Source organism: Pogona vitticeps, chromosome 10 (genome assembly GCF_051106095.1).
Source record: "Pogona vitticeps strain Pit_001003342236 chromosome 10, PviZW2.1, whole genome shotgun sequence".
Classification (NCBI taxonomy): Eukaryota; Metazoa; Chordata; class Lepidosauria; order Squamata; family Agamidae; genus Pogona; species Pogona vitticeps.
Genome location: NC_135792.1, coordinates 25,226,969 through 25,254,747, shown reverse-complemented (window position 1 = coordinate 25,254,747; position 27,779 = coordinate 25,226,969). Strand labels below are relative to the sequence as shown.

Genomic DNA, 27,779 nt, shown 5'->3' with positions numbered 1-27,779 from the left:
TTCTTAAATAACGTTTACTGTAACTTTGTAACTACCCATTACATGACTTGTTACCTAATCAGTTACAGGTAACTATTTTACTTGTAATTAATTGACTTTAAGCTTTGGCATGAGATTTCGTTTGCTCCGACATACAATCACATCCTTTCCATCCCATTTATGAGTACTTTCAGGTAAGTTCTTAGCGAATCACATAGTCCTCACTTCTCCCGATCTCAAGGGCTGGGCTGAGAAAGCCCCATGCTTAAAATTCTTCCTCAAATCTCCTGTGCCATGTAGACAATGAGGACAAGGTAACCTGAGCATTTGCAGAATATTTTCTATCACCAGTCTTTTATTGTCTGCTTTCGCCGGCATGGATGGCTCAGGCCAAAAGAAGGGGCCGGCCTGTATCTCCTGCATTCCCGGGACGTTCTCCAAAAATCATTGGCAATAAAATGTCAAGACGCTTTCCTGGTTCCCTCTGGCCAGGACGACCGGAGGTCTCAGATCTTGTGAGAGGGTTTCCAGCCAGGCCATATAGAGGCTACTGGGACATCTCCCCTTTCTGCCGATCGGCAGGGTTCTGGGAAAGAAAACGAGAAGAACGGAATAGGACAAGAGACGAGATATGTTATGAACTAAAAGCAAGGTCCGTACTTAGAAACGTTGTGTGTGGAGAGGCATTTGCAGTATCAAATAGGAGAGCGGATGGGTTCTTTAAAGGCAAAATGGCATACTATGTTGCCTGTGCTCCCTGAGATTCATGGGAGTTGTAGTACCCAAAAGAGAGCTGTTTTTCTAAATCAGGCACCTCGCTGTAGGATGGTTTACAGAAGCTGGAGATTTTGGGAGAGCATCAAGCATAGCTTGTGGACTTTCTTTAAGGCTATGGTCAAAAGTTCTGCAGGCTTTGCCTCTAAAGCACAACCTTTCCTTGTTTCACCAGCGTTTCTTGAGGGTCCCCTGACCTCCCACCCCCACCCCCTCCTCAAGTTGAGATCAGTCCTTGGGTTTGCCATCTCTCCTGCTTACATGAAGATCAGGGCCGCGTCCCGGGAGTAATCAAGCATAATCTCATTCATCCTCACTTGTCGGAGAGACTAAAGGGCAGAAAACAGAAAACATGTCATGGTGTGAAATTTTATATCGATAAAATAAATAAATGATTACGGGGGGGATATGAGAAAGGTCACTCTGGAAATGTGAGAAATAATCATAAAATAGAGGTCTGGATTGGAACACGCGCTAGTTAGAGGTGACATTTGCTAGAGTAACAAAATACATGTAAAAGGGTTTGTTCCAGAGTTAGTCAAAACTAGTCACCATATACAGTATATATATTTCTTAATGATCTTTTCTCATGCTGGCAACATTTAGCATCTACACCAATTAGGCTGTCAGACCTTAGCTTTGTTTTTCGCAATTTCTTCATCAGAAATCTTCCAGGGGCAACCCTGTCTCATCTCATTCACCACCGCCTCATCTTTGAAGCCATCGTTCAGTCTGAAAGGGGCTATTAAGTCATCAAATCTCTTCACGCTGTTGGAAACAAACAGAAAAATCAACCCCAGAGTGTCTGCGAGTAACCTGACCATCTTTTCTGCATTTGATGCGGGGATCCAGAGCATCCTGTCTTTTGCAGTGTCCCTGACAACTGAGAAGTTCAGTTCGGGTCCAGTTTTAAGTACCAGTGGTGCAATTTAAAACCACAGGTATACAACTTTGAGGAGCCCAGGGAGATCATTTCTCTCTTCACCTCCATCATGGAAACCTCCCACCAGCACCCAAAGTTGAAACAAGATGGGAGTCATGGAGGTTGGGGGGCTCCAGGGTCAGTGAATCCGCTCTGGGCTCCAGTCTGAACATTGAAGGAACTCTCCAAGGTGCTGAAGACAGAGAATATACGGAGAACAGGGCTCGATAATGTACTGTGGTTTGCTCCTGTAGAGTTCAGAGTGGAACTTAAGAACAGATTGGCCATCCCACTGATGTTGAAACCTCCAGCCCTCCTGGGGACTCCAGAGTCATTTCCAGAAGCCTTCCTCCCCTCCTTTAAATAAACTTTAAAAAACTCTTTCTGGTCTTGATTTTATAGGAGAACAACATTTCTTCCAGCCCCCTTGCTTTTCTCTTTACTTATTGGCCTCCATGGTGGCCTTTTTGACTTTGTATGGGTGGTACGCATTTCCATCCCAGTATCTTACATAGCGGGTTATGACTATTCTATTCCAGAAAACCTCTGGATTATAATATAACATCTGGTAGGGACTTGAAATATTAACTTCAGCTTTAAGGAAAGAAGCAGGGGCTGTTATTCCAGATTATGCTTTTCTTTCCCTATCTTGCATTTATCTTTAGCATTGCTAGCTGCCTTGTGGATTTCTATCTTTCTGGAAAGGCAGAGTACAAAGGTTTAAATAAAAAACCAAGTCAGAGATTAAGTTGGGTCAACAATGAGCCATAGTAGTAATGATGTACCGTTCAGGTCGGGGTTTCTGATTGATGTCTGGAAGGATGTGAACTTCATGGAAGCCGAGCCGGAACTTGCTTAACAAGGAAATGATCCTGCAGAGTGGGAAGAGGAGAGAAACAGGGAGAAAAGGATGTCAGAGGTTTTAATAATATATTACTAATGTATCAGCTGGCTGGATAACTCCGTGGTTTAGGCACCCGGCTGTGGAACCAGAGGTTGAGAATTTGATTCCCCCACTGGGCCTTCAAGGGGAAGAGGTAGCCTGGTTAGCCTTGGGTAAGCTGCAAGAAGAGAATGGGAAACCACTTCTGAGTACAATGGTGACTTGCTTAACGGGCGCTCCGTTTAGCAACTAAACCGCATAGCGATGACATTTTTGCGATCGCTTTGCGATGTTCCCTATGGGGAAAATTCGCTTTGCGATGATCGGTCCCCTGTTTCGCTTACCGATCATTGCAAAGCGATGATTTTTTAACAGCTCATAGGCAGTTCCAAAATGGCTGCTGGGTAAACAAAATGGCTACCCGCTGTGTTGCCTCGCTTTAGAGGCACCAAAAATGGCCGCCCCTGTGGAGGAGTTTTGCTTAAGGTTAGTTTTCAAGCCCATAGGAACACATTAAACAGGTTTTAATGCGCTTCTATGGTCTTTTTAATATCGCTTAGCAATGAAATCGCTTAGCAGCGATTTTTGCTGCACAGATTAACATTGCTAAGTGAGGCACCACTGTATCTTTTATCTGAAAAACCCTGAAAAGGGTCACCATAAGTCAGAATAGACTTGATGGCACATCGTCATTATGATGGTGGAAGGTTATCAAACACAAGATCTGAGAAAAGTTACACACTTTTTAAGACTAAAACTCTCAGAATGCTAGCATGTGTAGATGTTATAGTTCAAAACAGAAGTTTTCTGAGCGCTGTTTGAAATATCACAGTCTCATATACAGTAGTGACTAGACAGCTCAAGGCACAACTACACCATTAAATCCTTATTTTCAAGGAAGGCACAGGCTTCACTTGCAAGTCTGATTGCTCCGACGTGGAGATTTGAAGAAAGTGTGTGCACAGGAGGAAAAAGCCACACAGTTCTCTTAATGTGCGATTTGGCCTTGAGCAATCAGGACTCCTCAACTCCCTTGAAGCTGAGCATCTGTTAGTAAAGCCTTCTGAGTCAACGTACGCTTTCCTCTCTTCATCCATTCTGTTGATCTGCCCACCGACAAACACACGAACTTTGCACTTCCCCCATCGTTTCTTGCGACCGAGGAGATACGGGATGAGGAGCGTCAATCCTGCCAGGTGGGAAATTAGATTTTAAGCACTACAAGCCTGCTGGAAAATAAATCTTTTTCAATATGTCACTGAAAAAAGAGGAAGCCAGCCTGGTGCCTCTGGGGACAGCCCTCCACAACCATGCTTGCTACAGCCAATGTCACCCCTGTGTGTGCGAGAGAAGGAAGTCCAACGCACCTCCATCATCAAAAAGCCAGTAGATGTCAATGGTTTTCTTGCCCTGTTCCATCTGGAAGATGGTGCTGGCCTGTTGTTCTGCTACCAAAGCCTCGGGATCCACTGAAAAGGTAAAGCACGATCATCGGGAGGAAGGTACAGGCTTCATTTGCAAGTCTGATGGCTCAGACATGGAGATCTGAAGGAAGTGGGGTGGGAGGAAAAAGCTACAAAAGAGGGTGTCTGTGCAAGGTACAAAACAGAATTACAAAGCTCTTTAGGGAATGAGACAGAGCAAGGAAGTGCACCCTTTTTGGGCTGTAAGACTTTGAACCTTGCAAGATTCAAGGAATTACAGTTGAAAAAAGGTAACTTTCCCCAGCTCTGATTTTTGTGCCTCCGGTGTTTAGACTGCTGTGCTTCCTGGGAGGAGAAGAGCCAGCCTGGGTGGCCTTGGGCCAGTTGCACCGTCCCGAAGAGCACCCGCAGAAGAAGGGAACGGGAAACCACTTCTGTGTGCTGTATACTTGGAAATCCCTGGAAAGCGCCTGCTCTCCAAAGTTTTATATCTTAGGCCTAGAGGTAGCAATGAGCAACCAGGATCCGTACCCCCCCCCCAATTGAGACTCTGTTAACTGAAAGACAAACATCTGGATTCACAAGCAATTTAAGCTGCTCAGAACTGACATGTCCCTACGACCGCTGGGGCCTTGCCGTCCTTCTGGGGATCATCCCCTGGGTCAAAAACCGGATTAACTGAAGAGAGAGAAAAAAAAGAAATCAACATTATTGTACGGCGCTGTGCATACTCAGTTCTACTATATGACAGTGAATTGTGGGGTTTTACAATATTAAATAACTATAACTATAGAAGAATTTGAAGTGTGGATTTATTAGACGGTGCTAAGAATTTCTTGGATTGAAAGGGTGGTTCCCCCCAACCCACCCATAAATGCCTGTTATGATGAATGTTGAGTATATCAAGAAGATTTGGACAATGAGTTTATTGTGACTATATAGGATGCATTTCAGTTTTAATATATTGTGAGTTCCTTTGAATGCAATCTCATAGCCACATATAAACAGAGATTAACAAAGATATTTGGAAATGGTTTAATGGAAGTTTCCCAATGATTATGTGCTCCTTAATCAGAAAACAGAGGTCCCATTGAGCTACACGTGGCTATGAACCCCATAAGCCCCCAGCCCTTGGAAAAAAGCAGCCCAAAAGCTTACCATGTGCTTGCATGAGCCGGGAAATGTTGAGTCCCTCCTTCATGCGCATCACACACACCCCATACCTGAAGTCGAAAGCGTCGCTGGAGCAGAAAAACAGACGTGGTGTGAGATCCATGGCCATTAAGGACAGGGCAAGCCTAGCTCGTCAACTAAGTGCACTGTGGCTTAGAGGTTGCGCTATCCATTTTGACACTTGGGGCTTTGCTGTTAGCCTTGGGCCAAGTGAGATCCGTATATGCAGGAAGAGAACGAGAAGGAATAATTGAGGCTGAGCGCAGGAGGTCCACAGCGGTTCTGTGCTAAGCCTTCCTGCTGTGCTTCCTTCTGCCTGAGAAGATGCGGCTGGAGGCCGTATATGGTGTAGTTTCTACAATCTGTCAGTCTCTCCAGCTCTAACCAATCCTTCCCTCTCACCTCTGGATTCAAAGAGAGCCCCGCCTCTCCGCTGAGCATCCCTCTTCCCTCTCCTTAGAGGGCTGCAAACAGCGCTATCTGTTTGTAGGTTTGCTGTTGATCTGTTCAAAACTCTAAGTAACGAAACATTTTTATTCTTTCTAATGTTTCAGAGTGAGTTATTGAGATCGTAAGTGCCAGCTCATGAGAAAGTGGGGGGAGACCCTCTGAGGGCACTTGAAGCCCTTCTCCTCTTTGAGTCTCTGTACTTCTCCTGCATAGAAAATGAATTTTGCCAGAAATTCTAAACACTGCTACGGGATACATATCTTATTGTTTAATTTGACCCTAAGCTTCGAGCCATCTGGCTGTGGAGATGGAGCTCTGCCTCCTGGGAGGAGAAGAGCCAGCCTGGGTGGCCTTGGGCCAGCTGCACCGTCCCAAAGAGCACCCATAGAAGAAGGGAAGGGTGAACCACTTCCAGATATTTCTCAGCCTAGGAAACTCTAAAAGGCATCACTGTAAGTCAGAATGGACTTGAAGGTACACGATCCTTATGACGTTCAAGTCCCGCCATGGTCTTCAATGTGATCTGCTTTGCCGAGAAAGGGTCCAGGGACCGGCTGCTTCTGTGGGATCCTTTGAAAAGATGGCAAACCAGGACCGACTTACTGGAGAATCCCGATGTAGTCGTCGACCGTCTGGGGATGGGCCGTCTGCCAGTTCTTCTTGTATCCAATCACGAGGACATTGGGTTTTATTCTTCCAAGTCCAGAGGCCTTCACCAAAAAGAAGAGATTTTACTTGGAATGACCGGGGGGGAGGAGAGAGAGAGGTGCACCCTTGTAATGAGATAAAATGCCTCCCCAGTTCATGACTGCATTTGCAGGTTGACGATTTGGCCCCACAAAAGTTACTTTTTGGAGAACCGTTCCAAGATCCTTTTGCTGCCCAATTCTCAAACCCAGCATTTGCCAACTCCAGGCAGAATGTTTCCCGGACGGAAGATTCCGTCTTTGACTGGGGTTTCTTCCGAGGTTCTGCCTACCATTAGCCTCAGCCCCATTCAGCAGGGTTAAAGGTCAGCCACCTCGAGTCCCAGTTCTAGAAGAAAGGTGGCCTATTCTCCCATTCCTTTCTTCATGACCTGATTTAGTGTTCCTTTTTGAGATTCCGTCTTTCATTTTACCTGCATAAGGATTTGCACCCCGCTTCTCAAGTCCTCGGCTAAGACATCCGTGTAGAAAGCCTTGATCTTCCTCTTGGTCAGCCACTTGATGTGGCTGTTGGTATCCCCGCGTAGCTCAGGCCTCACCTGTTTGCACGGCCCCTGTCACAGAGCAGACGGTGGGAGAGCCACCAGTCAGAAGCACAATACGGTTGGGTTGTGAGGTCTGCAACCTTTTCAACAGAGGTCGGCACGGAGTTATACAAACTGCACAAGAATCCTGCATCTCCCTGAACACTGTAGAATTAAGAGTAGGGGCCATGCTCAGAAGGAATTCTGTGCTTAAACAGCCTGTAATTAGAGGACAGTGGCCAGGATCTTCCTAGTTATGTCCGATGGCATAAGACTAAGGTTGCCGTAAATCTCAATGGTGGATTAACGCAAATTAGGAAGCTTTTGTAGGTGTTTACTGTTGTGTGCTGAGTCACAGAGCTCAGTGTGCAACAGCAAAGTTTTATGCCACCGGCTCCCAACCTTGGGTCCCCAGATGTTCTTGGACTAAAGCTCCCAGAAGCCTTCACTTCCTCACATCTGCCCATGGAAGAGAGACCTTCTGAGTCCAGAGATTGGCCTCCCAGACAGGATGCTATTATTTTTAGAATTTCAGCACTGACAAAACAGAGCATTGGCAAACTATTTCCTCAAAGAAAGAAAGAAAGACTCAATTAATTTTCTAATCTGTGTGGCAGAGCCTGTGGAACAGAATGTCATCTCGTGATGAATGGGTCCCACTTTCAAAAGCAGCCTCTGATCTCCATCTTGGCAATTAAACTGCTGGAAGTCATGCTTCCCCATCCCCTTCATTATGGTTTAATTAGCCAGTAACTGTTCCAACAGGGGTGGACACTCATGACAGAGAGATTCTTCACCTTCACACTTGATGGTTTCAGGACTACCAGGAAGCTGATGAGAGGCATTAACTCTGTATTCCCCTAACGTCTTTCCCTCTCCTCTCACCATCAAGAGATGGTTGACTGCATTCCTTTTGATTATGATAATTCCAGGACCATGAACCTCTCCATATTGACTGAGGAATTCTGGGAATTATTGCCCCTAACCTCAACCTATTAAAACTCTCATTTTAGCAGACCCCAAGCATCGTTTGCAAACTCTGCCATTTCAGTTCTGGCTTCACCCCCGTCTGGCTACCATCCTCAGCTCGCTGTGGGGGGTCACCCTGGGTTCGGGATGCATTTTGGGGGCAAGATTCAGCACCTTGGATAGCTTCTGTAAAGTTCAGACTGACGCCCAGAGTGGATTTGCAGCCCCTGTAAAACCAGAGTCACTGGCCTCCATGGGCCGTGGCCCCTTCCGCTTTCCATACCTCCTCCTTGTCAAGTTGTTCCTCACGGAATTAGGTTCTTGATGCAGAAAAGGGTTCCCTAGTCTAGGTACGATCCTTTGTAAATAATTTTGGAGCTGATTTGACCCAAAGGCAGAGACTTGTTCATTCACCAGAGAAGTAAGCGGCACGTTCGTCAAAACGGCCTGGCAAATGATCTTGTCGCAACAAATACTCACAATCAACACATTCCCGCAGAGCATCAGGCTCAGGTTTTTTGTGAAGGTGCCCACAAAGTCCACCAGTGCGGGGCGGAAGTTGGGAGGCCCAGTCAGGACCAGGCATTGGGGCCTGAAGGAGAAACAATGATAGGTCACTCATGACATCGTCAATAACAGAGCCAGCCCTGACATAAGGTAAGCGGAGGCAGGAGGCGCTATGCATGCCAAAGGCTGGGTGCCGTTAAGGGCTCAGAAGACACCCTAAACCACAACCCACAGACCTCATCCTGCAGGTCCGCTCTCCATGCTGGCTTCGTTGCAAACAATGGGAACTCTGCATGAGTCCCTTGTGGGTTTCTCAAAGCTCGGCATGTGGACAGAAGAACTGTCCTGCCGCAAGACTGTTAGTTGAGGGGCTGAGGGGCCTTTGGCATTTCTGCCAAGGACTGGCACATCTTGAGTTAGCTCTGATTTTGTAGCCTTCACAGGGATGCAGTGGAAGGACCCACACACACATACACACTGAGAAATCACAGGAAACTGCCTTCTACCAGGTTATTACCATCCCCTCTCTCCAGGGCTTAAGGATAAAGCACTTCGCAAGAAAAGGCAAAACATAGGCTTTATGACTGAATTGTGGCCACTCCCCAAGGATGGAATGCAAAAGTAACAGATAACGAATTGCCTGGACAGACAAACGGGCAAATTGTTGCCACTGTGTAAGTCCAAAATCTTTCAGGAGCCATTGTGATGCAAAAACTTAGACAGGGAAACCTGGGTTTGAATTGTTGCTGCCGCATCATTTCTACCAATTCATCTTCATCCCAGCTCTCATCGCTTCGGGGGACTCTGGGGCAGTTCATCCTTCCCAGATGACTTTATCGGACTGGAGGATTGTGTTAGTAAAATTGTGGTTGTGGGTTTGGCTGTTCAAGACTCAGACCCCCATCGAACTCTGCCTGCATCATCCGTGGTGAGGGACGTGAGGAATCACAGTCTGGCAAAGCCTGGAAAGGCCACATTATGCTCATCCTTGTTCTACAAACTCTCTCAGCCTCTCAAGGCATCGGTGCGGTCTGGATTACACCTAGAGAGATTTAGTTTGCAATCTCTTCCTTTCCTCCAACACCAACATCACCACGTTATACTTCCTTACCTGTAATTTTTAATGTGGTCGTCCACCTCGTTGAGGCCGACAGAATAGTTGAGGGCCATGTTGTAGGAACCGGCTTGTACTGAAGAGCCCCAGTTCACCACTGGAAAGAAATGTCCCACTAGGATCAGATCTGTCGTCTTATTTAACACCAGCTCCAGTTGCATTAAACAGGAACAGCATGCTTTCCCTGCTCATAGGACCCCCTCCAGAAGACATGAATGGATTTTTAGTTCCAACGCTCTGTGCTTGGTGGGAGAGGAAGCAGTCTAACTTCCCTTGAGAGGGAGGTTCCACAGATTGGAAACAGCCACCAAGGAAATTCACTCTGATATCTTTATCAAATAGGTGTGCAGGGGTGTGTGGGACTGAGAGAAAGGCCTCTCTTGAAAGTCATTAGACCTAGAAGACAGGGTGCTTTTAAAAAGCCAGTTCTAAGCTGCATGGGCTTTACGGGGTCATAACTAGTGTTTTGAAGTGTGTCTGAACACAAACTGATAGCCAGTGGGTTTGTTGCCAAGAGGAGCATCCTTCTCTCATGAAATGAACCCCAGTCCACAATCTGGCCACGCCATCCGGGCCAGCCTCCCCTAGCAGCCCTGCCGTTCCCTGCAGAAGGGTCTGCTCTGATTCTCCCTAGCGATTTCAGCTGCGGTTCCGCTGGTTCCAGTGACCTACCAGGCTTTTTGTAGAGGACGTAGGCCAACAAGAAAACCACGATCCCAATGGCGATGAGGGCGGCCCACCAGGTGAGCAGAAACATGATGATGACAGACACCACGGCCCCAAAGAGAGCGGCCCATTTGCTATAATACTTGAACGAAGGCCTCCAACCTGTTCGGGGGAGAATACAAAAATAGCAGCAACGTCCAGCCACAGGTCGGCTTTAGAGGGAGCTGGGACAAGCGACAGGAGCTCCCTCCGTCGCGTGGATTCGATCTTACGACGGCTGGTTCTTCTGACCTTGCAGCCCAGACGCTTCTGCGGTTTAACCTGCAGTGCCACCACGTCCCTTCTGCGATATCTAGTACTGTCCTATTGCACTCATGTAAAGCCTCAGTGAATATGGAAGAAGAGAGCTATTATGCAAGACAAGCTCATGTATTCTACAAGACCAGCTAGATTGGATAGTATTGGATTTAAAAAGAGTCACTTCAAACATTTACATTGATCTTTCTGTTCGAATGCAAACATTTACTTATCTTGGGTGGTTTTGGGCTAAGAAACCACAACAAACCTCTCAGGTTGCTCCCGTTCCCTCTGGGATCACCGGCTGGCCACCCTCTTCCCTACCTATTGTCTGCTCTTCCTTTCATCCCCTCTTGTCACTCATCAGCTGTCAGGGCTGGAAGATGCTGTGTAGGCAGGGAGTCAGCCTACCAACTATCAATCATAGCTGAATTTGCTGAACCATCCCTGTGTCCAAGATTATGACGAAGCCCAGAGTTCAGAAAAAAAAACACACTTTTGGGGAACTTTTGATTCCCAGCAGCTTGTACCAGTGAGCCCCAGTTTACCACCAGCAAGAACAAATATCATCCATTAAATTGTTTCACTTAATTCTAGCAGCCCTTGAGTTAAACGGAGACTTAATAGGTTCCCTACCCCTCAGCCTCCTTCAAAGGATTTGCATGGATTATTAATTCCAACATAGTGTGTATGTTTCTCACGTGGTTGCCATCTCTGGGCCAGTGCGTGAAACTCCAGAATTTTTGAACTATAGCTCCCAGGACTACAAATCCAGAATTTAAGGAATGGTGGTCCAAAAATGGTCACACACCCCATGCTGTGCCTACATGGTTAAGCTCCTGTGTTGTGGTGCATGGCTCACAAGTGCCAGGGAACCTTCTACGGACATGCTTTCCTCATGCAATAAAATTCTGAGAGTGGAACATTCTGCTTAATGCTGTGGATCATCTTTGTTGCCGAGCTCTCTGATGCTCGTCCTCACCTGGTGAGTTGGTGATGGAGGCATGGAAGCAGCTAAAATTGATCAGAGCATAGGAACACAGGAAGAAGTTGGAGATGATAGGAGCAATGGCATTCAGCTCAGCTGCAAGGATCATGGAGAGAAAAAGGTTGTTAGGTCCAGTCAACTGCGTGCAGCGTGCAAAGTACAGCATCAAGGAAATCAGACAAAATAAAATAAAATAAAAACAAAATAACAGAAAGGTTGTGGCACCTTAAAGACTAACTGGTATATTTTAATTTAAGCTTTCATGGATCAAGTCCGCTTCCTCAGTCCACTAGCACAGACTAACGGCTGCTTGGAAGAATCCAACAAGCAATTTAACATTGTGGAATTACCAATGTACTATTTTTATTTATATGCTGTTATTCTCTCCAAAAAGAGCTAGAATGGTACACAACACAGAACAGCGCATAAAATATACACTGCAATAAATTCCTGCCTATAACTGATAAAGCACATTAAAACCTACCAACAACATAAAGGATTTTAGCTACCAAAATACCATTGACAGAAGTGATGGGATAGCAGTTTCTAGCCTCCAATTCAAACAACTCTGCCTGCCACCCTCTTCTGAATCCCTGCATCATAGGGCCTCAAGGAAAAAAAAATGCCACAGCATGGGGGCAACAACAGAAAATACAGGATCTTAATACAGAACTCAAGACCTCACAGTTATTCAAACCACTCTTAATCCAATGAGTTGCTTGTGGCTGGTTTTTAGGAGAGAGGTGAGATACGAACGAACAAACAAACAAACAAAGGAACCAACCAACCAACCAACCAACCAACCAACCAACCAACCAACCAACCAACCAACCAACCAACCAACCAACCAACCAACCAAACAAACAAACAAACAAACAAACAAACAAACAAACAAACAAACAAACACTTTTGGATGTTTTATCACTCCTCAAAATCTTACCAATAAGAATGAAGCCGACTGCAATGAAATACGTCAGAACATAACCCCTGATGGGTTCATTGTTCTTTCCATACCCTTTCCCAAAAAAGCCAATGACAGGGTACAGCTGATCTTTACAAAGGCACTGTTGGAGAAATGAAAACACCACGTCCATTAAAAGATCCAGAGGTTCTCCTCACCCTCCCCAGCAGTTAAAGACATTCATTAGATGGCATTCATTCAATTAGATACTCCATCTTCTGAACATTAAGAAAATAATGAATAGAAGGCTTGCTTGCTGGAGGGGCCCAAATTATAAATAGGCTTGGCACCCTCAGCCTTATCTTTTAGGCATCCGTTATCCGGTTTTTTGGGGCTTTGAATGAAATTTGTTTCCCCCTTTTTTAATCTGCTCTGTTATCCCCTTTTCTCTACTCCTTTTCTATTTAGCTTCAGTAGTTTCTGATTTGCTAAATGTCCAAGTTCTCATTGTGGTACCCATGGGAACAACTCGCAGATCTCTGAGCGATTTGCAGGTGATCAGCCTAGACATCGGATGCCCAACAGTTGGCCTCGATAAAATAACTTGTTTGGCGCCCTAAACGACTTTGTTGCTAAAACGAAGCAAGCTTGGGACACCGAAAGCAGATCTGTCTATTGAAGCAAGAATGGGCTCTCCCATTAGTTTTGCTACCCCAAACAGGGATCCCTACTTTGAGTCTTTTGCATTAAGCAGGGATCAATGAATCAAGGGGTTCTAGGAAGAAAAAACATAGGGGATCCTGCAAGCTTGAAGTCCGTCCACCCTTTCTGTTGGTGCACAACATGCCTGTCGACATGCCTGACATTCTTCTGAGGGATTTCTTTTCCTTGATTAGCAAAGCAATCCATCTCACCTGGAAAACTTTCGGTGCAGAAACGAGGCAAGCCAAAGCCGAGGAGAGGGTGGCGCCAAAGATCCCGGCTGTGATGAGTGGCGCAAAACCAGACACCATGCTCATGGTCTGGGGGGAAGAAAGCATAAACCAGCAGAGAGCACCACCAACAGATCTGATGCTCCCAGAAGTGCAGGGAGACCCCCCACCTCGCCTTTCCCCTGCGGTGTCTTCATCAGCAGAAGAGCCAGAACCCAGTTTCATGGCAGCCTTTTATCAGAACCACACCAGCAACTGTGGCAGAGGTTCCTAAAACTCATGGCCCCAAATGTTCTCGGACGATCATACCCAGAATCCCTGAGAATTGGCCATGGTAGGTAGATCTCCTAGGAGTTGTAGTCTGAGTACATATGGGAGCCTAAGGTTAGAAACCACTGTACTAGCACTTGACCTTTTTCAAGCGGAATGAGCAGAACCCACTCAGTCAAGTGAGAATACAAGAGCGCCTTAAGACATATTGCTGCCCGAGGCAGAGGAAAAAGTGGAATCTCTTCCCTGCTTCCATTGACTGAAGCTGACCAGATTTGGGAGTTGTGCCTCACTTCAGAGCTGGCTACCTCTACTTCACTTGAGAGTAGCACCTTAGATTATACTGTGCGGGCTGCATTGGATTTGTAAGTTCAACAACTTCCTGGCACTCTCCAACCCCATCCTGTGCCTACTCCACTCTGTCTCCTGCTAGGGCTGGCTCAATGGGAATGTTCATTCACAAATGACCTGAGATGATGAGGCTGCGGACGAACAGTCATTTTGAATGCAGGCTTTAGATTCAGCCATAGGGCCTCTCAAGGAATCGGTTTCCACCTCTCCTTGCTGTCTCCTTCTGGGGCATGATGTGTGTGCATTGGACTCCAAAGAAGAGAGTCACTGAATGACTTGGGACCAAAGTTCTCCCTCTTTCCAAGTGACTTGTGTCTGAGATGTTGGAGAGATCCTGCCAGCCACAGCTGGTAATATTGGTCTAGATGGATCTGAGTTAGTCTAAGGCAGCCTGGTGTGTTTAAAGGAGAGAATGAGATTATTCAGAGATTGCCATGGACGGAGAGGCTAACCTAGCTTTGGTTTACCCCAGGGTGTAAGAAGGCTGAATCCTCCTTCTCCGTATTGATCTAAAGGTATCCATTCCTCTCCATTCCCTGCAATAACAGAAGAACCATCCGTAGCCACAGACTTGGCTACGTCCATGATTTCCCAAGGAGTCCAACCCAAGTTTCATTTGGGATTGAGGCTTTGAGGGAGAGGTTGTGGCTGGCCCCAGCATCATTCCCATACTCCTCCCCCTGAGCAGGCCTTCCAACAGATGAGGGGGAAACAAACGGCATGCCCATTTTCCTTCAGAGTGGTCGAGATGGTACCTGATAATAATTGATGAGCCCGTAGCGACAGCTGTGACTCTGCGTGCACTCGGTGAAGTTCCAGCCATAATGACATGCAGTTCCCTCGCAGCCCACGGAGCCTACGGGGATGGTATCGTTCACATTGCCAGATGCATCCCGGATCACACAGGAACCTGAGGATGGACAAGTTGGGATCAGTTTTGACTTCCTTCTCTCTGTTTCCAACATGCTCCAGGGAGCGACTCACTCATCTGTCTGCGTACGTCGTAGCACCTTAAGGGCTTGGGAAGACTTGGAACTGACTCGTGCTAAAACTGAGGTCGAGAAACACCAAGCCAGGAACTAGCTGTGGTCCCATGGGTGTCCCCATTCAACCTACAGAGTCTTCTCTTTTTCACATAGTCCCTAAAATAAGGTTCATTATTATTTTTTAAAGCTCTAATTGGAGACCACTGGTGGTCAGTGAAGATAATGCTTTTAGAAATGGTTAGCCTGGCAATACAAAGCCAAGCCCTTGTGACTGAGGTGGATAGCTTACGCTGAAATATTTCACACTGGGATTTTTTTTTAAAATCTTAATTTGTGAAATCTCTATATGCATTTGGTCACTCGTGGCTTTTTTTTTTTTGCTTGGCTTTTTTAAAAAAAGTCAAATTCCTGCATTAGGGTGTGAAGGGTTAAGCCTCCTTTTCCTGTGCCCTTTGACCCCACCCGCCCATCTCAAAGCACCTCTTGAGTTGGATCTCTAAATACCTTGTCTCCAAATAAGCCCTGAACAACAGAGCAGGAATGACAATATTTCAGCACCCTGGACAGCAGCAAAGAGGCTGCCTTCTCAAACTCTGGGTCTCAGGTCAAAGATCAGGGGGCATGAGAGTTCAGAGACGGGACCTGTACGGTCATGTTGAGGGTGTGGGGTTAGGACTCAAGAGGGCTTGAGTTCAAATCCTCATTAGGCAGGGGACTCCCTGGATGATCTTGGGTCATGCACAGACTGAACTACCTTGTTGGGTTGGGGTGACACTAAAGAAGGAGGAAGAGAGGCATATATCCTACCTAAAGTTCATTAGAGGAAAGTTGGGACACCATTGAAAGTAAATAAAGAGAGAGAGGGAGGGAGGGAGGGAGGGAGGGGGAGAGAGAGAGAGAGAGAGAGAGAGATCACCTGGAGGGTGAAAAGGGGAAGTTTTGTCTATTTCCACACCAAATATTAGCTATACCCCTTCACCACAAGCTTCCCCAGGTCTGTTGGACAACAACTCCCATTATCCCCAGTGAGCAGAATATAGGCATGCTGGCTAGGGAGTATGGGAGATCAAATCCAACATTTCATGGTGAAGAGAGGCTGTTCTCAAGGTGGGTTTTCCCAATAAGCAACGCCTGGCTGTTCACCTACCAATGGTAGCGGAAAGGACCAGATAGGATATGGTTGTCCAAAAAATAGCCATCAGGGTCCCTTTCGGAATTGCTACCGCAGGGTCCTGGAAGGAGGGAACAAGTGGCATTCAGAAAAAGCAGCATTCCTTGCACATCCTAAAATCATATTAATCTGTCATATAATCTTCTAAATAAAAGCAGAAGCTGGTGGGTGGGTGGGTTTATCCTGAAAGATCTCTGAACTAGTAAGAGCTAGAAATATGATATTTGGTACAGATGTTACCGGGATCCCACCTTAAATAACTGGGTGGGCTTTATCTTAACTCAACACACTGGCTGGGGGATTCTGGGAATTGGAGTCCCCTTACGAAAACAATGAGAGCTAGGAACTTGTAATGTTGCAGACAAGTGGATGAGTTGTCGCGTAACTAGCTGCTCACGGGGCTTGAGGACCTGGAGTTCAGAGACATTACCTGGGGGAGGGAAGTTCAAGGAAAGATCAGGGAGAGTGAGCTCAATGGATTTTCTAGGTTTCAGAGTGAAACATCCAGTTTCTAGGGGGTAAAGTGCTCCATATTACGCACACCCATCCTCACCTTCCCCCTCTTCTCCATGGCTCTGGCTGGCAACACCTACCTTCAGGTCACCGGAAATGTTAGCTCCTGCCAAGATCCCAGTGGCTGATGGGAAAAAAATGGAAAACAAACCAAAGAAGCTCCCATCCGGCCCACGCCACTTTGGTACAAAGTTCTGAGCAAAAATATCCGCTGAAAATGGGGGGAGGAAAAGGGGTGAGTGTAAATTTATATTTCTTTCTTTCTTTTATAGGCTGCCTTTCCCCTGTTCAGAGGACCCAAAGCAGCTCGCAATATTAAAAAGAATAGAATTAAAAACATAATAAGTAAATCATTTTTTAAAAACCCTGTTAAACTATATGTTAATAAAAATACAATTGAATAGTTAAAAGCAAGTAAACATTAAAAACTATCTTATGTTTTAAAAGGCTTTCAGGGACTCAGTCGTGATGGTTAAAAGCCACTCTGTTGTCAGTCATTCCAGGCTCCTTTAAAGGGATTTATTGAGAACAGACTTTTCAAAAAATGAACTTTATTAAATAAATTCACTGGCCTTAATAGAAAACAAGATGCTGGACAAAATAATCCAACAGCCAGGCTGTTTCTGTACTTTTAGGATTCAGAGGCACCATTGGACGTGTAGTTGGCTTAAACAGTTATTTGCCTTTATATCACAGCATACCGGTATATAATTGTGGTGCTGTAATATAAAACTAAACAACTATTTTAGCCAGAATCTGGAGAGGTTACTTTTCAGTTACAACTCCTAGGATTCCCCAAACATTCAGGGTCCTTGAACTATCTCAGAGCATGGTGGTGGGATTCCTGGAGCTATCATCCAAGCAAGAAGCTTTTCCACATTCTGATTTTAATTGGCTGAATCAGGGTGTGGCTACACAGCAAGGAAAACACACTTAGATTTCCTGCAGTCTGCAGTTTTTCAAATCAGATTTCTGCACACAAATGGCTGTAGCTGTTCAGATGATGAACAATTTGCAGGAGTCAGCAGGGGCAGAAGTAGAGAGCTGTGTTTGACCAGAGCTCCAAGAGCAGAAGCAGCCTTTGACAAGGTGCTAATTGGCAACATGACAAGGTGCTAATTGGCACTTCTCACCTCTCTTTTACTCCCCCCCTTGATTGGCCTAGCAATACTCTGTTCCAGTGCTGATTTGAAAGCCTTAAAAAAACCACTGCTTGGAGACAGGTGGCTCTCGGTTAAGGGGAAGATACACCTCATGAATTTCCCTTTGCTTACAGATCAAGCAATAATACACAGCAGAAAGTGGAGAATAGCAATATCAGAGGATTGGAGCAAATTTGATCCTCCATCTCCCCACTAACTGAACAATAAAAAGATGGCTCCCCATAGAAAAGTGACGATTCCACAATAACCTTCCTTACATTGAGCTTTACTTAATCTAGTTGGCAGGTTTCAATTTGAATTCAATTGTGCCTAATCCTATGCAAACAGAGGATGGAGGGAATGGCCAATGCAGTTTTCTCCACTTTTGTCCCAAAACAGCTTCCACTATTTCATTTGGCTTCCTTGAAACAAACGGATTTTCCTAGAGCCCTTCAAAATGTAGGTTATCCACTGGATCTTCTCAGCTCATGGCAGTAACAGTAGCTCACCTCTGTAACTAAAGAATCCTTTTGCTTGCTTCTCCTCACTAGCTGGTATGATTGTCCCCACTATGTAGTTTACGAAAGAGATCATGATGACTACGAAGAAGAGAACCTGGGCCTGGAAAACCAATGAAATGGAGGATGATAAGAATCAGACCGGAGCATAGAGGTGAATGTGCACCCCTGCAAGGCAGTACTCTCCAGATGAGAGAAGGGGTGTCAAAGTAGAGTTGCTGGTTCTAAGGGCATTGGACAGAGTCTTGGGCAATTACTGGTCATTTCCTAGTCTCCAGATACTGTGGGCAGAGTCAAATCACAGGGCAAACGGCAGTTTTGATTTTACCAGGTGGAATGGCTTTAAAGTGCCAGAACCCACTCGTCCAGTGCAAAGAGACTGTACAAGAGTAAAGAGGGTGGCCTCACCAATTTAATCTCTCTCTCTCTCTCTCTCTCTCTCACACACACACACACACACACACAATATAAAGCTTTCAGCAGAAAAAAGGCTGCTTGTCATAAATAACTTCTTACCTTGGCCTCCCACTCCATTCCCGCCAAGGAAATGCCAAGCAGCACTGTCACTGTGATGACCCCGATGATGCGAATGTCATTTGTGGGGTCAACAATCACCGAGTTGTATTCCTTGTGGAAGAAACCGAACCCTCAGCTGTTTGTGGTTTCTTGCATCAGAACAAATGCACTGAATAATGATGGTCAAGACCTCAATGGCGCAAGGAGATGTAGAAGACCCTAGTAGAGATGGATCCATCTCATTGCACACAGACAACCCTGTGTAGAATCCCTGCTAACTGCAGCTAAGAATCTTGGGAATCCATGGGTGGGTTCCTAGATAACGGCACGGCTAGAAGCAGCTGGTGAAGACCCCAGCTTCAGAGATTATGTGAATCCACTTCTGTTTTTGATCTGCTCCTCACTGGAGTTATCCAAGGTGCTGAATCTCATTTGGGGATAAGACTCAGCACCTCCTAAAGCTTGAAAAAATTGTGGAACAAAACCCAGAGTGGATTCACAGCACTTACCAGCTATCACTGGGCAGAGCACAGACTATGAGAGCAGAAGGTTCAAAGCTTGGGAAAAAAATATTTATTTGAAGGGAAAGTCATGGCTTCCCCATCTGTCGGTGAGAAGATCTGGTTGTCAGGAATTTTCCATTCATTTCATGCAAGTCCCACCTGGATATCTGGCAGGGCCACCACACAAGGAAGGCTTGCTGCCACCTTTCCCTTAGAATCATAGAAAGGGCCCCTAAGGCCACCGGGTCCAACCCCGTGCTCGTCAGGAATCCAAATCAAAGCAGATCCAACAGATGGCTGTCCAATTTTCTCTTGAATGTTTCCAGTGTTGGAGGGCTCACCACCTCCCAAGATCATTGGCTCCCTTGTCGTACTGCTCTAACAGTTAAGAGGTTTTTCCTGATTTTCAGCCTAAATCTGGCTTCCTGTCACTTGAGCCCATTATTGTGCGTCCTGCACTCTGGGATGACTGAGAACTGCCCCTGCCCCTCCTCTGTAGGACAATCTTTCAAGTATTTGAACAGTGCCATCGGTCTTCTTCCCCGCGTGGTTATTGGAAGCACTCACCAAGATCAGGTCCCGCACCGTTTCTGCGAAGCCTACCGTATGCATGGCCACCGCTACGGCATTGGCGAAAGCAAAGATGAGGCCAATGGATCCACCCAGCTCGGGCCCGAGGCTTCTTGAAATGAGGAAATAAGTCCCACCTAAGAGATTCGGAATCCAGAATTGTCATTGCGGAAGCGGTAAGCTAGTCCCACTCCCCAAAGCTTGTCTGCAGGAATGGTGGGGGCCACACGGAGGGAGAGCTCCTGATGACAGTGAGGGGGAGAAACAGTGGAAGGAATGGAACTAGGCTTTCTGAAATGATGATGGCTTCTCTCTTTCCCCTATCGCTCTTCAAAAAGGCCAGTAGGAACAGGCTTAATACAGGAGGAGGGATCAAGGGGAAAGCACGAAGACAGAGAGAAGAAATTTAGGATGTGTGCATGAGGGAATATTAAGAAGGCTGCCCCTCTTGAATTTGGGTGTTGTTTTTTAAAAAAATGTTTTAAAAATGGTCTTAAGGGTGGTTTTTAATATTTTTGAATGGACTGTGAACTGCCTTGAATCTCCCAAGGAGAGAAAGGTAACATGAATAGAATAGAATAGAGCGGAGCAATACATTTAAAGCTCAGCGAGGATTTTAAGCCAAGCCCAGATCTTAGAGATGAGAACGCGGGGAGAACCCACTCGCCTTCCATTTCTCATCCTCAACGACATATCTCGTGTGATTTTGGCAAGCCCTTTTACCTGATTTAACTTTGCCGTTGGTGGAGATGGCTGAGATGGATAAACCTGTGATGGTGGTCACTGTCACAGACATCAGAATGATCACCCAAGTCAGTGCTGTTAAAAGAAAAGTCATTTGAATTATTATTGTTTAAGGCCTACTACTGTAAGACGTTAAGGACAGAGCTGCGTTTAGAGAGGAACTCCTGTTTTAAGGGGGTTAAGAGGAACCCCTTATTTGTTGCAGGAACAGGGTACTGATGCATGTAGCGTATGCACCAGTGTGTGTATGTTTCAGGGCAGGAGGAAGCAGAGAGATAGGGAGATAGCTCAGACATTTTCCATTCTTGCCTTTTTCTGATCTATGTTTAGATTTGTACTCTTAGGCTTCTTTCCTTCCTACTTATGCCTCTCAGGTCACCTCTGTTTTTTTCTTGCTTTTCCAATTTAGTTAGAATATGGCTGCCTTGCACATGTGCAAAACAGATCTAGCAGCTGATCGTTCACCATGTTTAGACTTCTCTCCCCCAGCACTTTCTCTAAAAAGGATAGCTTAAGTTAATTAAAAGTCCATCCAGGGGCAAAAAAGGGCAGGTGGCAATATGCTGTACAGATTATCATGGAGACAGATACTGATCCTAACCTGATGTGGACCTGTAGGTGCTCAGAAAAACCCTAGGTGCTCAGAAAGACTTACCTATTCCTGCTTGCGCCGTGATCCATGGCAGCCGCAGGTAGAGAATCACGCCCCAGATATTGAGCATACAACGGATCTAGAAGGCAGAGGGACATGGGCTGTGGTTAAGCTGGGAGAGACCACTGAAGCATGAAGGAGTTGTGCATGCAGGGGGATCAGAGACAGGAATCGGGTTAGATCAGATGCAGATCAGATCACATCAAGTTTAATATGGTCATAGAGCAATATCCAAATGTACAAGTAAACGGACAAAAACAGTAGATCAGATACAGGAATTATGTTAAAAAAACCTTGGGAAATTATTTTTTAAAAAACAATCACTGCTTTGTATCATCAGAAGTTTCATAAAGTTACAATTGTCCCCGTCTGTACTAGTGCAGTTCTACCTCTCTCCCATTTTAAAAAAAAATCTTCTCTTCTGTGCCCTAGTGATAATGTGTTACAGCGCTGAGTTTTTGCTTTTTATGAAATGGTTTGGAGACCAGGTGCACTTGGTTGAGGGGGATTCACACCCCTTCAAGTGCCCTTTTCCTTTGGGTTCGGCAATCACACTAGCAGGGAGTGGACACGTGAAATGTCAAACCGACTGGAACAAACTTAAGCCACCCCTGCCAGCTGGACAAAATAAGAGGCAACACCCCACACAGAAAAGACGAACCCACAGTGCACTGGCCTGGATTGAGCTTAATGTCTGGATAATACACTTCAAGAAGGATGATGACAAATTGGAACTAACTCAGAAGAGGGCAACAAGGATGATCAAGGGGGCTGGAAACCAAGCCCTAGGAGGAAGGACTGAGAGAATTCGGCATGTTTAGCCTTGGGAAAAGAAGACAGAGGGGAGAGTGAATAGCACTTTTCAAACACTTTAGAGGCATTTTTACAGAGGAGGGGCAGGATCTGTTCTCGATCATCCCAGCCTTTAGAGCACGTAATAGTGGTTCAAGCGACAGGAAGCCAGATTTAGTCTGAATATCAGGAAAAAACATCTTAAATGTTAGATCAGTACAGTAAAGATATTTTCCCTGATATTCAGCCCAAATCTGGCTTCCTGTAACTTGAACCCGTTATTATGTGTCCTAAACTCTGGGATGACTTAGAACAGCACAACAATGGAACCATTTACCTTAGGAGGAGCCTTCAATGCTGGAGGCATTCAGGAGAAAATTGGAGACCCATCTATCAGATCTGGTTCGATCCTACATTGGACTCAATGGCCTTATAGACCTCTTCTAACTTGATTATTCTACAATCCTATGATTCTACGTCATATAGTTACTGGGTTATAATCTGAATTCATTTATGCCCAATTTAAAGAAAATTGCAAGGTAAACAGATCATGTGAACCCCCCCCCCCCCGAGTTTACTGTACAGGCCACTGTTCTGGACTTCCTTTTACTTGACGGGTGGCTTACTCACCATCACCCCCTTCACCCATCCAAAACGAACGGGCTCTTCTTGGGGTTTCGCATCCCCCTCAGCCGCTGTCTCTTCAGTTCCTTCTTCAGAGAAGCTGTTGTTTCTGTGGGGCTCATATCTCGGCGAGTGCTGATGGCATGTTTCCTGCTGCAAAACACACACGCACACACACAATCGGATCAGAAAAATAAAGACCAAGGCATCCACGCTAGAGAGCTTCTAGTCCCATTAGAAACATTTTATTTTAAAATTGTGGTTTTCAGGATTCCTTGAGAGATTCTGCAAACTGCAGTCCAAAGAACTATTTTATGTGTATGTGTGTGTGTATAAAATGCAAAGGGATTTTTTAGAATGCAAGTTTTTTGTGCTTTTGTGATTTTTTAAAATAAAGTCCTAAAATGCAAAATGGAGGTGGGGAAAACTCCACCTTGAAATCATGGCTGGCATTCTTGCAAAATAAGAAAAGATTTTCATCACTAGTCCAGAGACTGGAAAAGTTAATTTTCTGGATTACAGTAAAGCACTAAAATTCCTTGGGTGGTCTTGAGCCGGACCAGTGGGAGGGAGTTCCAAAGTCTAGGAGCAGCCCCAGAGAAGGCCCTCCCCCATGCCCCATGTCTGCAGAGTTTTCCCTTTCTGTAACCTTTCGAGACACCATAAGGACTAGAAGGATGTAAAATCAAGCCCCCAGGATTTCCTTTCCCGCTGTGTTTCTCAACATTTATCTTGTGGAAGAGGAAGATGCATGATCTCCTAAGCCTGCACATTTTGGCCCCTTTTGGGGCACCCTAATAGCACTATTACCTCAATAGGGTTCGGTTTCTATCCTGCTGTGGATTTTGGAATTTGTTTTACAGCCAGGATGATGACTACTGCCCTTTTCATTGGTATTTGAATTGCTGGTTGGGTGGGGAACAAAGCAGTGTCTGTCCTCTGAAGATGCCCATGGCCACAGAGACTGGCGAAACGTTAGGAAGAACAACCTTCAGAACACGGGCCAAAGAGCCCGAAAAACCCACAACAACCAAAGCAGTGTCCCTTTATCCCCTCATCATCACCCTCTTTTTACATGGGAGGGGCCCATGCCATGCCCTGGGACCCCTGCATCAAGACCCAAGACCCATCAGGCACCAGAATTCTTTTGTCCAGTTAATATGTCCATGCTGCCTGGGGAGACTCTGGGATTTGTAGTCCAAAAATGGGTGCATAGGTGTTTCGGGTCATGATATTGCTTTCAAGAAATTGGCAAACTTGGGCTCCGTCTTCTCCCTGTATCTATCAGCAGATATTTTCACAGTTAAACCTAAGATATATGAAGGTTTGTCTCCTGCCTAATGGATGTATTTTTATTTACACCAGGTTTCAGTGTCTTAGATTGAAAGCAAGGAGGGCTCACCAGAGGTGGTTGGACTCCAACGGCCATCATCCTCATCCAGCAGGGACAAAGCTCAGGGATGATGGGACATAGTCCAAGCAACATCTGGAGGGCAAGGGATTCCACATCAAGGCCTTAAAGTCCTAATGGGTGATGTGACTTCTTTATTATTTCTAAGAGCCTTGTTCATTTAACTAAAGCATCGGATCAATATGGTTCGCATCCAGAAAAAGGGCTGAAGTCTCAGAGAAACTGTGAGGTTGTGCATTCTTGGTTCTGTGGTATGGCATGGGGTGGTGGGCCATTAAATAAGCAAGATGCATCGGAACTGCTAAGATACAGGACACTAAGAATTTCTCGAGAGGTTGACGGACATAGAAGTGCTCAGCACAATGAATGAAGTCCAAGAAAGAATAAAAATAAAAAAAGCAGAAAACTAGAATACCTTGACCGCATACTGAGAAAGATGGTACACAGATTATCCAAAGTAAAATAAAAGGGAAAACAAGAGTAAGGAAGGACAGGAATTTCTGGGCTGGAGAATCTGAGAAGCTGGCATGGATGCAAAACAATGCAAATATTGAGAACTGCTGCATCCAAAGTCTGGCCAGGAGGGTGTCCGGCCACTGGCAGGGAAGGAAGAGGCAGAAGACCTTTCTTGCTAGAGATATCTTAAATTGCCCTCAACTTCCATGTCGTGCATTCCCCAGCTGCTAAAGTGACCGACCACAGTCTATTTTTCCATTTTGGTAAAAGAACACAAAGAGAGAAATGCTTTGGTTCCTGTCGTGTGTGGCCCAAGACATTATGCTGCCTGAGGCAAAGGAGCAGCAAGGGCCCCTCCATCCCATAGACACAGGCTGAGCGGCTTGGTAGACGAACCTTCCGTCAACACCCCATCACAGAGAGGACCATGTCCGTGCATGGGGTATCGGGCAGAGAGACTGACAGACCTTGCTCTATTATCCGTGGGCTGAGATACCAATGGGTTTGGAAGGAAGAGCTGGGAAGCTCTAATGGATGCCCCCCCCATCACTCCGTCACATGGTAGGGCCAGCCCCCTAGTCCTCCGTCCCAAAATACAAATGGGTGGGAAAAGCTACTGGGACAAAGATACCCTTTCTCAGCCTCTAGCACCCACCCACCACCACCACCACCACCAAGTGGAAGAGTAGAGTCCAGACCTGAATGCATGGTTCAGCTTCAGTTTACCTTGAGGAATGAGTGTAGATCAGCCAGAGTGGGCCTGGGCTTCTTGTCTTCCCCGCTGACCTTCGTGTGGGCATAGTTCTCGTACGCGGGCACAACTTCGACCGTGTTGTAGCCAAAGGTCCGGAGAAAGAGTGTGGCACTGTTGTGGGTGAGGTGGTTGGCTTGGGTGGTGTCGTACACAATGTTCTCGCCGGGGCCGTATAGATTTCGGCCGCTGTCCTCGGTGCTGATCAGGGTGCTGATGGTGAACCTTCCGGTGGAGTGGCCCGGATCGAAGGTTCGCTCGCTCACCGGCATTTCAGCCATTTCATTGTCCCCGCTTGCCGATCTGACTGACCCGGAAAAAAAAACTACAAAGGAGGAGAGGGTGCTGATTTGGGTCTGGAATGCCTCATCTAGGAGGCACGGAAATTTTATACCCCGTGAAACCAGAACAAACTGACCCCTGAAAGGGGAAACTAAATTGACTTGAACCATCCTGAGCTGGTTGTTGGGAAAAAAAATTAAAGAAAAAAAAAGCCTGCAGGAATGTCTAAATAGGAGCTTGCTGGCTTCAGTTCTAGATCAGCCGTATGATAAGAGGTTTTGCATTAAGCCCTAAGGATAAATCAGCTTTAAAATGCAGGGTTGATGAGAGGCTGTGATGAAGACACAATCCATTCTGTTTGGGTACATTTCCTTTCTCGTAGGCCTGGGTTTGTTTAAGCCAAAAATACCCAGCCTGGACTTGTGGGAAAAGAAGTAAAATCTGGTCTCGCCTAAGCAAGTCTTTCTTAAAATAATAATAAAAAAATTTACTGGGTGTTTTTAAGAGCAAACTTAAGACCTGGCTCATTAGGCAGGCTTTCGCTCTTCTCATCACCTAATTATTCTTTGCCATCTTGAATTAAATCATTACTTTTGTCTTTGCTTTATACTGTTTTTATTTTTATGTCTTGCTGTTAGCCACCCAGAGTAGACTTCAGTCTAGATGGGCGGGGTATAACTACATTAAATAAATATTGACTAGCTGAATCACATTTGGGCCATCACATCATCAATGGAAGATATTTTCTGGACTGCATCTCCTGTGATCAATTTTCTTCTGATTGTGGAATTTAGCACACAATCACATGCAGGAAAGTTAGCTACTGGGGGGTGGGGGACGGGGGGATTAACAACGGATCGCACATCTGCCTTATACTTCCAGATTTCCACAAGAGAATTCTGGACCCAGAGCACGGCAAGCAATTTTTTTGAAACATCAACATAGGCTTCCGTTCCAGAGCAGACCAGATAACGTATTGTGATCCTTTTTTCAAAAATGCATTTTTGCCCAACAAACTGCCCCCCTCCTCAAAACATACAAAATAGGCTCAATGTTGCTGGTCATGCCGGGAGGTTTAAGCTCCAAAGTCACATGGCAATTTAAAAGCAGTGACAGATACTGATCTGGGGCGAAAAAAAACATTTGGAATTTAACACTGCGGCTCGCTCCCGCCAGTTAATTAGTTTTCTTCTCCAGTGCCTCCGGGGGGGGGGTGGTCCCTGAATAAAACGTTTCGTTCTATTGTTAAGGTCTTACTCAACACAACCATATTAGTAGCATCTTTCTACTTCACTCCTCCCCACCTTTAAATATTAGTTCCTCCATCATAACTGGTCCCCTTCTTTACCCATCTTTAGAATATTTAGGGCATCTAGTGTCCGTAGAAGGCACATGGATGGCAGCTGAGCCCAAGAAAATGAGGTCAGAAAATTGAGTGCATCTGATAGTTTATTGCAAGGGAAACAATTCTGAGGGTTTTTATCAACTAGAAATCTCTCCGGGGAAAGTAAAAACCCTACATGTTCTTGACAAATGAAGAAAGAACAGGATTAAGCTACTCAGGGGGCTGTAAATTCTCAGGAAGTTTCTCCCCCAAACTCAAGGTATAATTAACTTGTGAACTCAATCTTTGTGGATCCAGATTATGGGTTGCCACTCAAGAGGTTTGATTCCAGTTGAGATAGGTTTAAATGATTTGATTCTTTTTTTTTTTAATGGTTTATAAATGCGGGATATTGTGCTTCTTTACCCATGATTCAAAAAGCCAGGAAATGGCCTGATCCTGCTGCATAATATTGTGCCTTTGTTGCCAGCAGGAAAAAAGATGCCAAGCTTTACCTAATGAAGGGCAGCCCGAATGTTGAGGATACCCATGTCCGCAGTCAAGATGGTCTATAGAGGATGCCTCCTTGGAACCAACTGTGGTTTTTATTGACAAAACAGCATGAAAGCAATCCATGTAGGCATACACACAGAGACACTGATCTTAAGAGTAGTTTTATTTTTCAGTACATTCTTCTTGCTACAACAGGAACAGAATCAATAGGGAGAGGCAGGATGTAGAAGCAAAACGATACTGGAGCGAATCCGTAGCGACTCTGTTGCCGGCCGTGCCGGGAAGGTGAGCGGTATGATGCAACCCTGGTGTAGTGAAATAGCCGGATAGTAAGATGCGCTTTTTGTCGGCCTGATTCACAACACCAGCTGCAGCAACGATACCAATACTGGAAATCCAGCCTGGACCGTTGCTCTTCACGGCAGAGCAGCTTCTCCATTCCTTGTTTCAAGAACAGTCACACTGCAGTAAAAAAAAGAG

At 45.7% G+C, this 27,779-nt stretch overlaps 1 protein-coding gene across 3 annotated transcripts; it reads right to left on the bottom strand.

The window, feature by feature from the left end:
• On the bottom strand, positions 1–27,382 carry SLC12A3 (solute carrier family 12 member 3). Of its 3 annotated transcripts, none has more exons than XM_020806103.3 (26): positions 25,156–27,382; positions 22,569–22,715; positions 21,150–21,225; positions 20,474–20,569; positions 19,748–19,887; positions 18,678–18,788; positions 18,153–18,264; positions 16,582–16,712; positions 15,965–16,049; positions 14,587–14,741; positions 13,193–13,300; positions 12,318–12,441; positions 11,372–11,473; positions 10,099–10,254; positions 9,424–9,523; positions 8,286–8,397; positions 6,726–6,866; positions 6,209–6,315; positions 5,141–5,223; positions 4,592–4,660; positions 3,926–4,027; positions 3,636–3,747; positions 2,461–2,547; positions 1,386–1,521; positions 1,015–1,082; positions 1–565 (listed from the first exon to the last, which is right to left on the bottom strand). In XM_020806103.3, the coding sequence occupies exons 1-26, from the start codon at positions 25,630–25,632 to the stop codon at positions 424–426; spliced, it is 3,279 nt and encodes a 1,092-aa protein (XP_020661762.3). In that variant the 5' UTR covers positions 25,633–27,382; the 3' UTR covers positions 1–423. The 3 variants fall into 3 exon arrangements, with proteins under 3 accessions (XP_020661762.3, XP_072836600.2, XP_072836601.2); XM_072980499.2 differs by having other exon boundaries at positions 19,784–19,887; XM_072980500.2 differs by lacking the exon at positions 4,592–4,660.
• Positions 27,383–27,779: the final 397 nt, after the last annotated feature.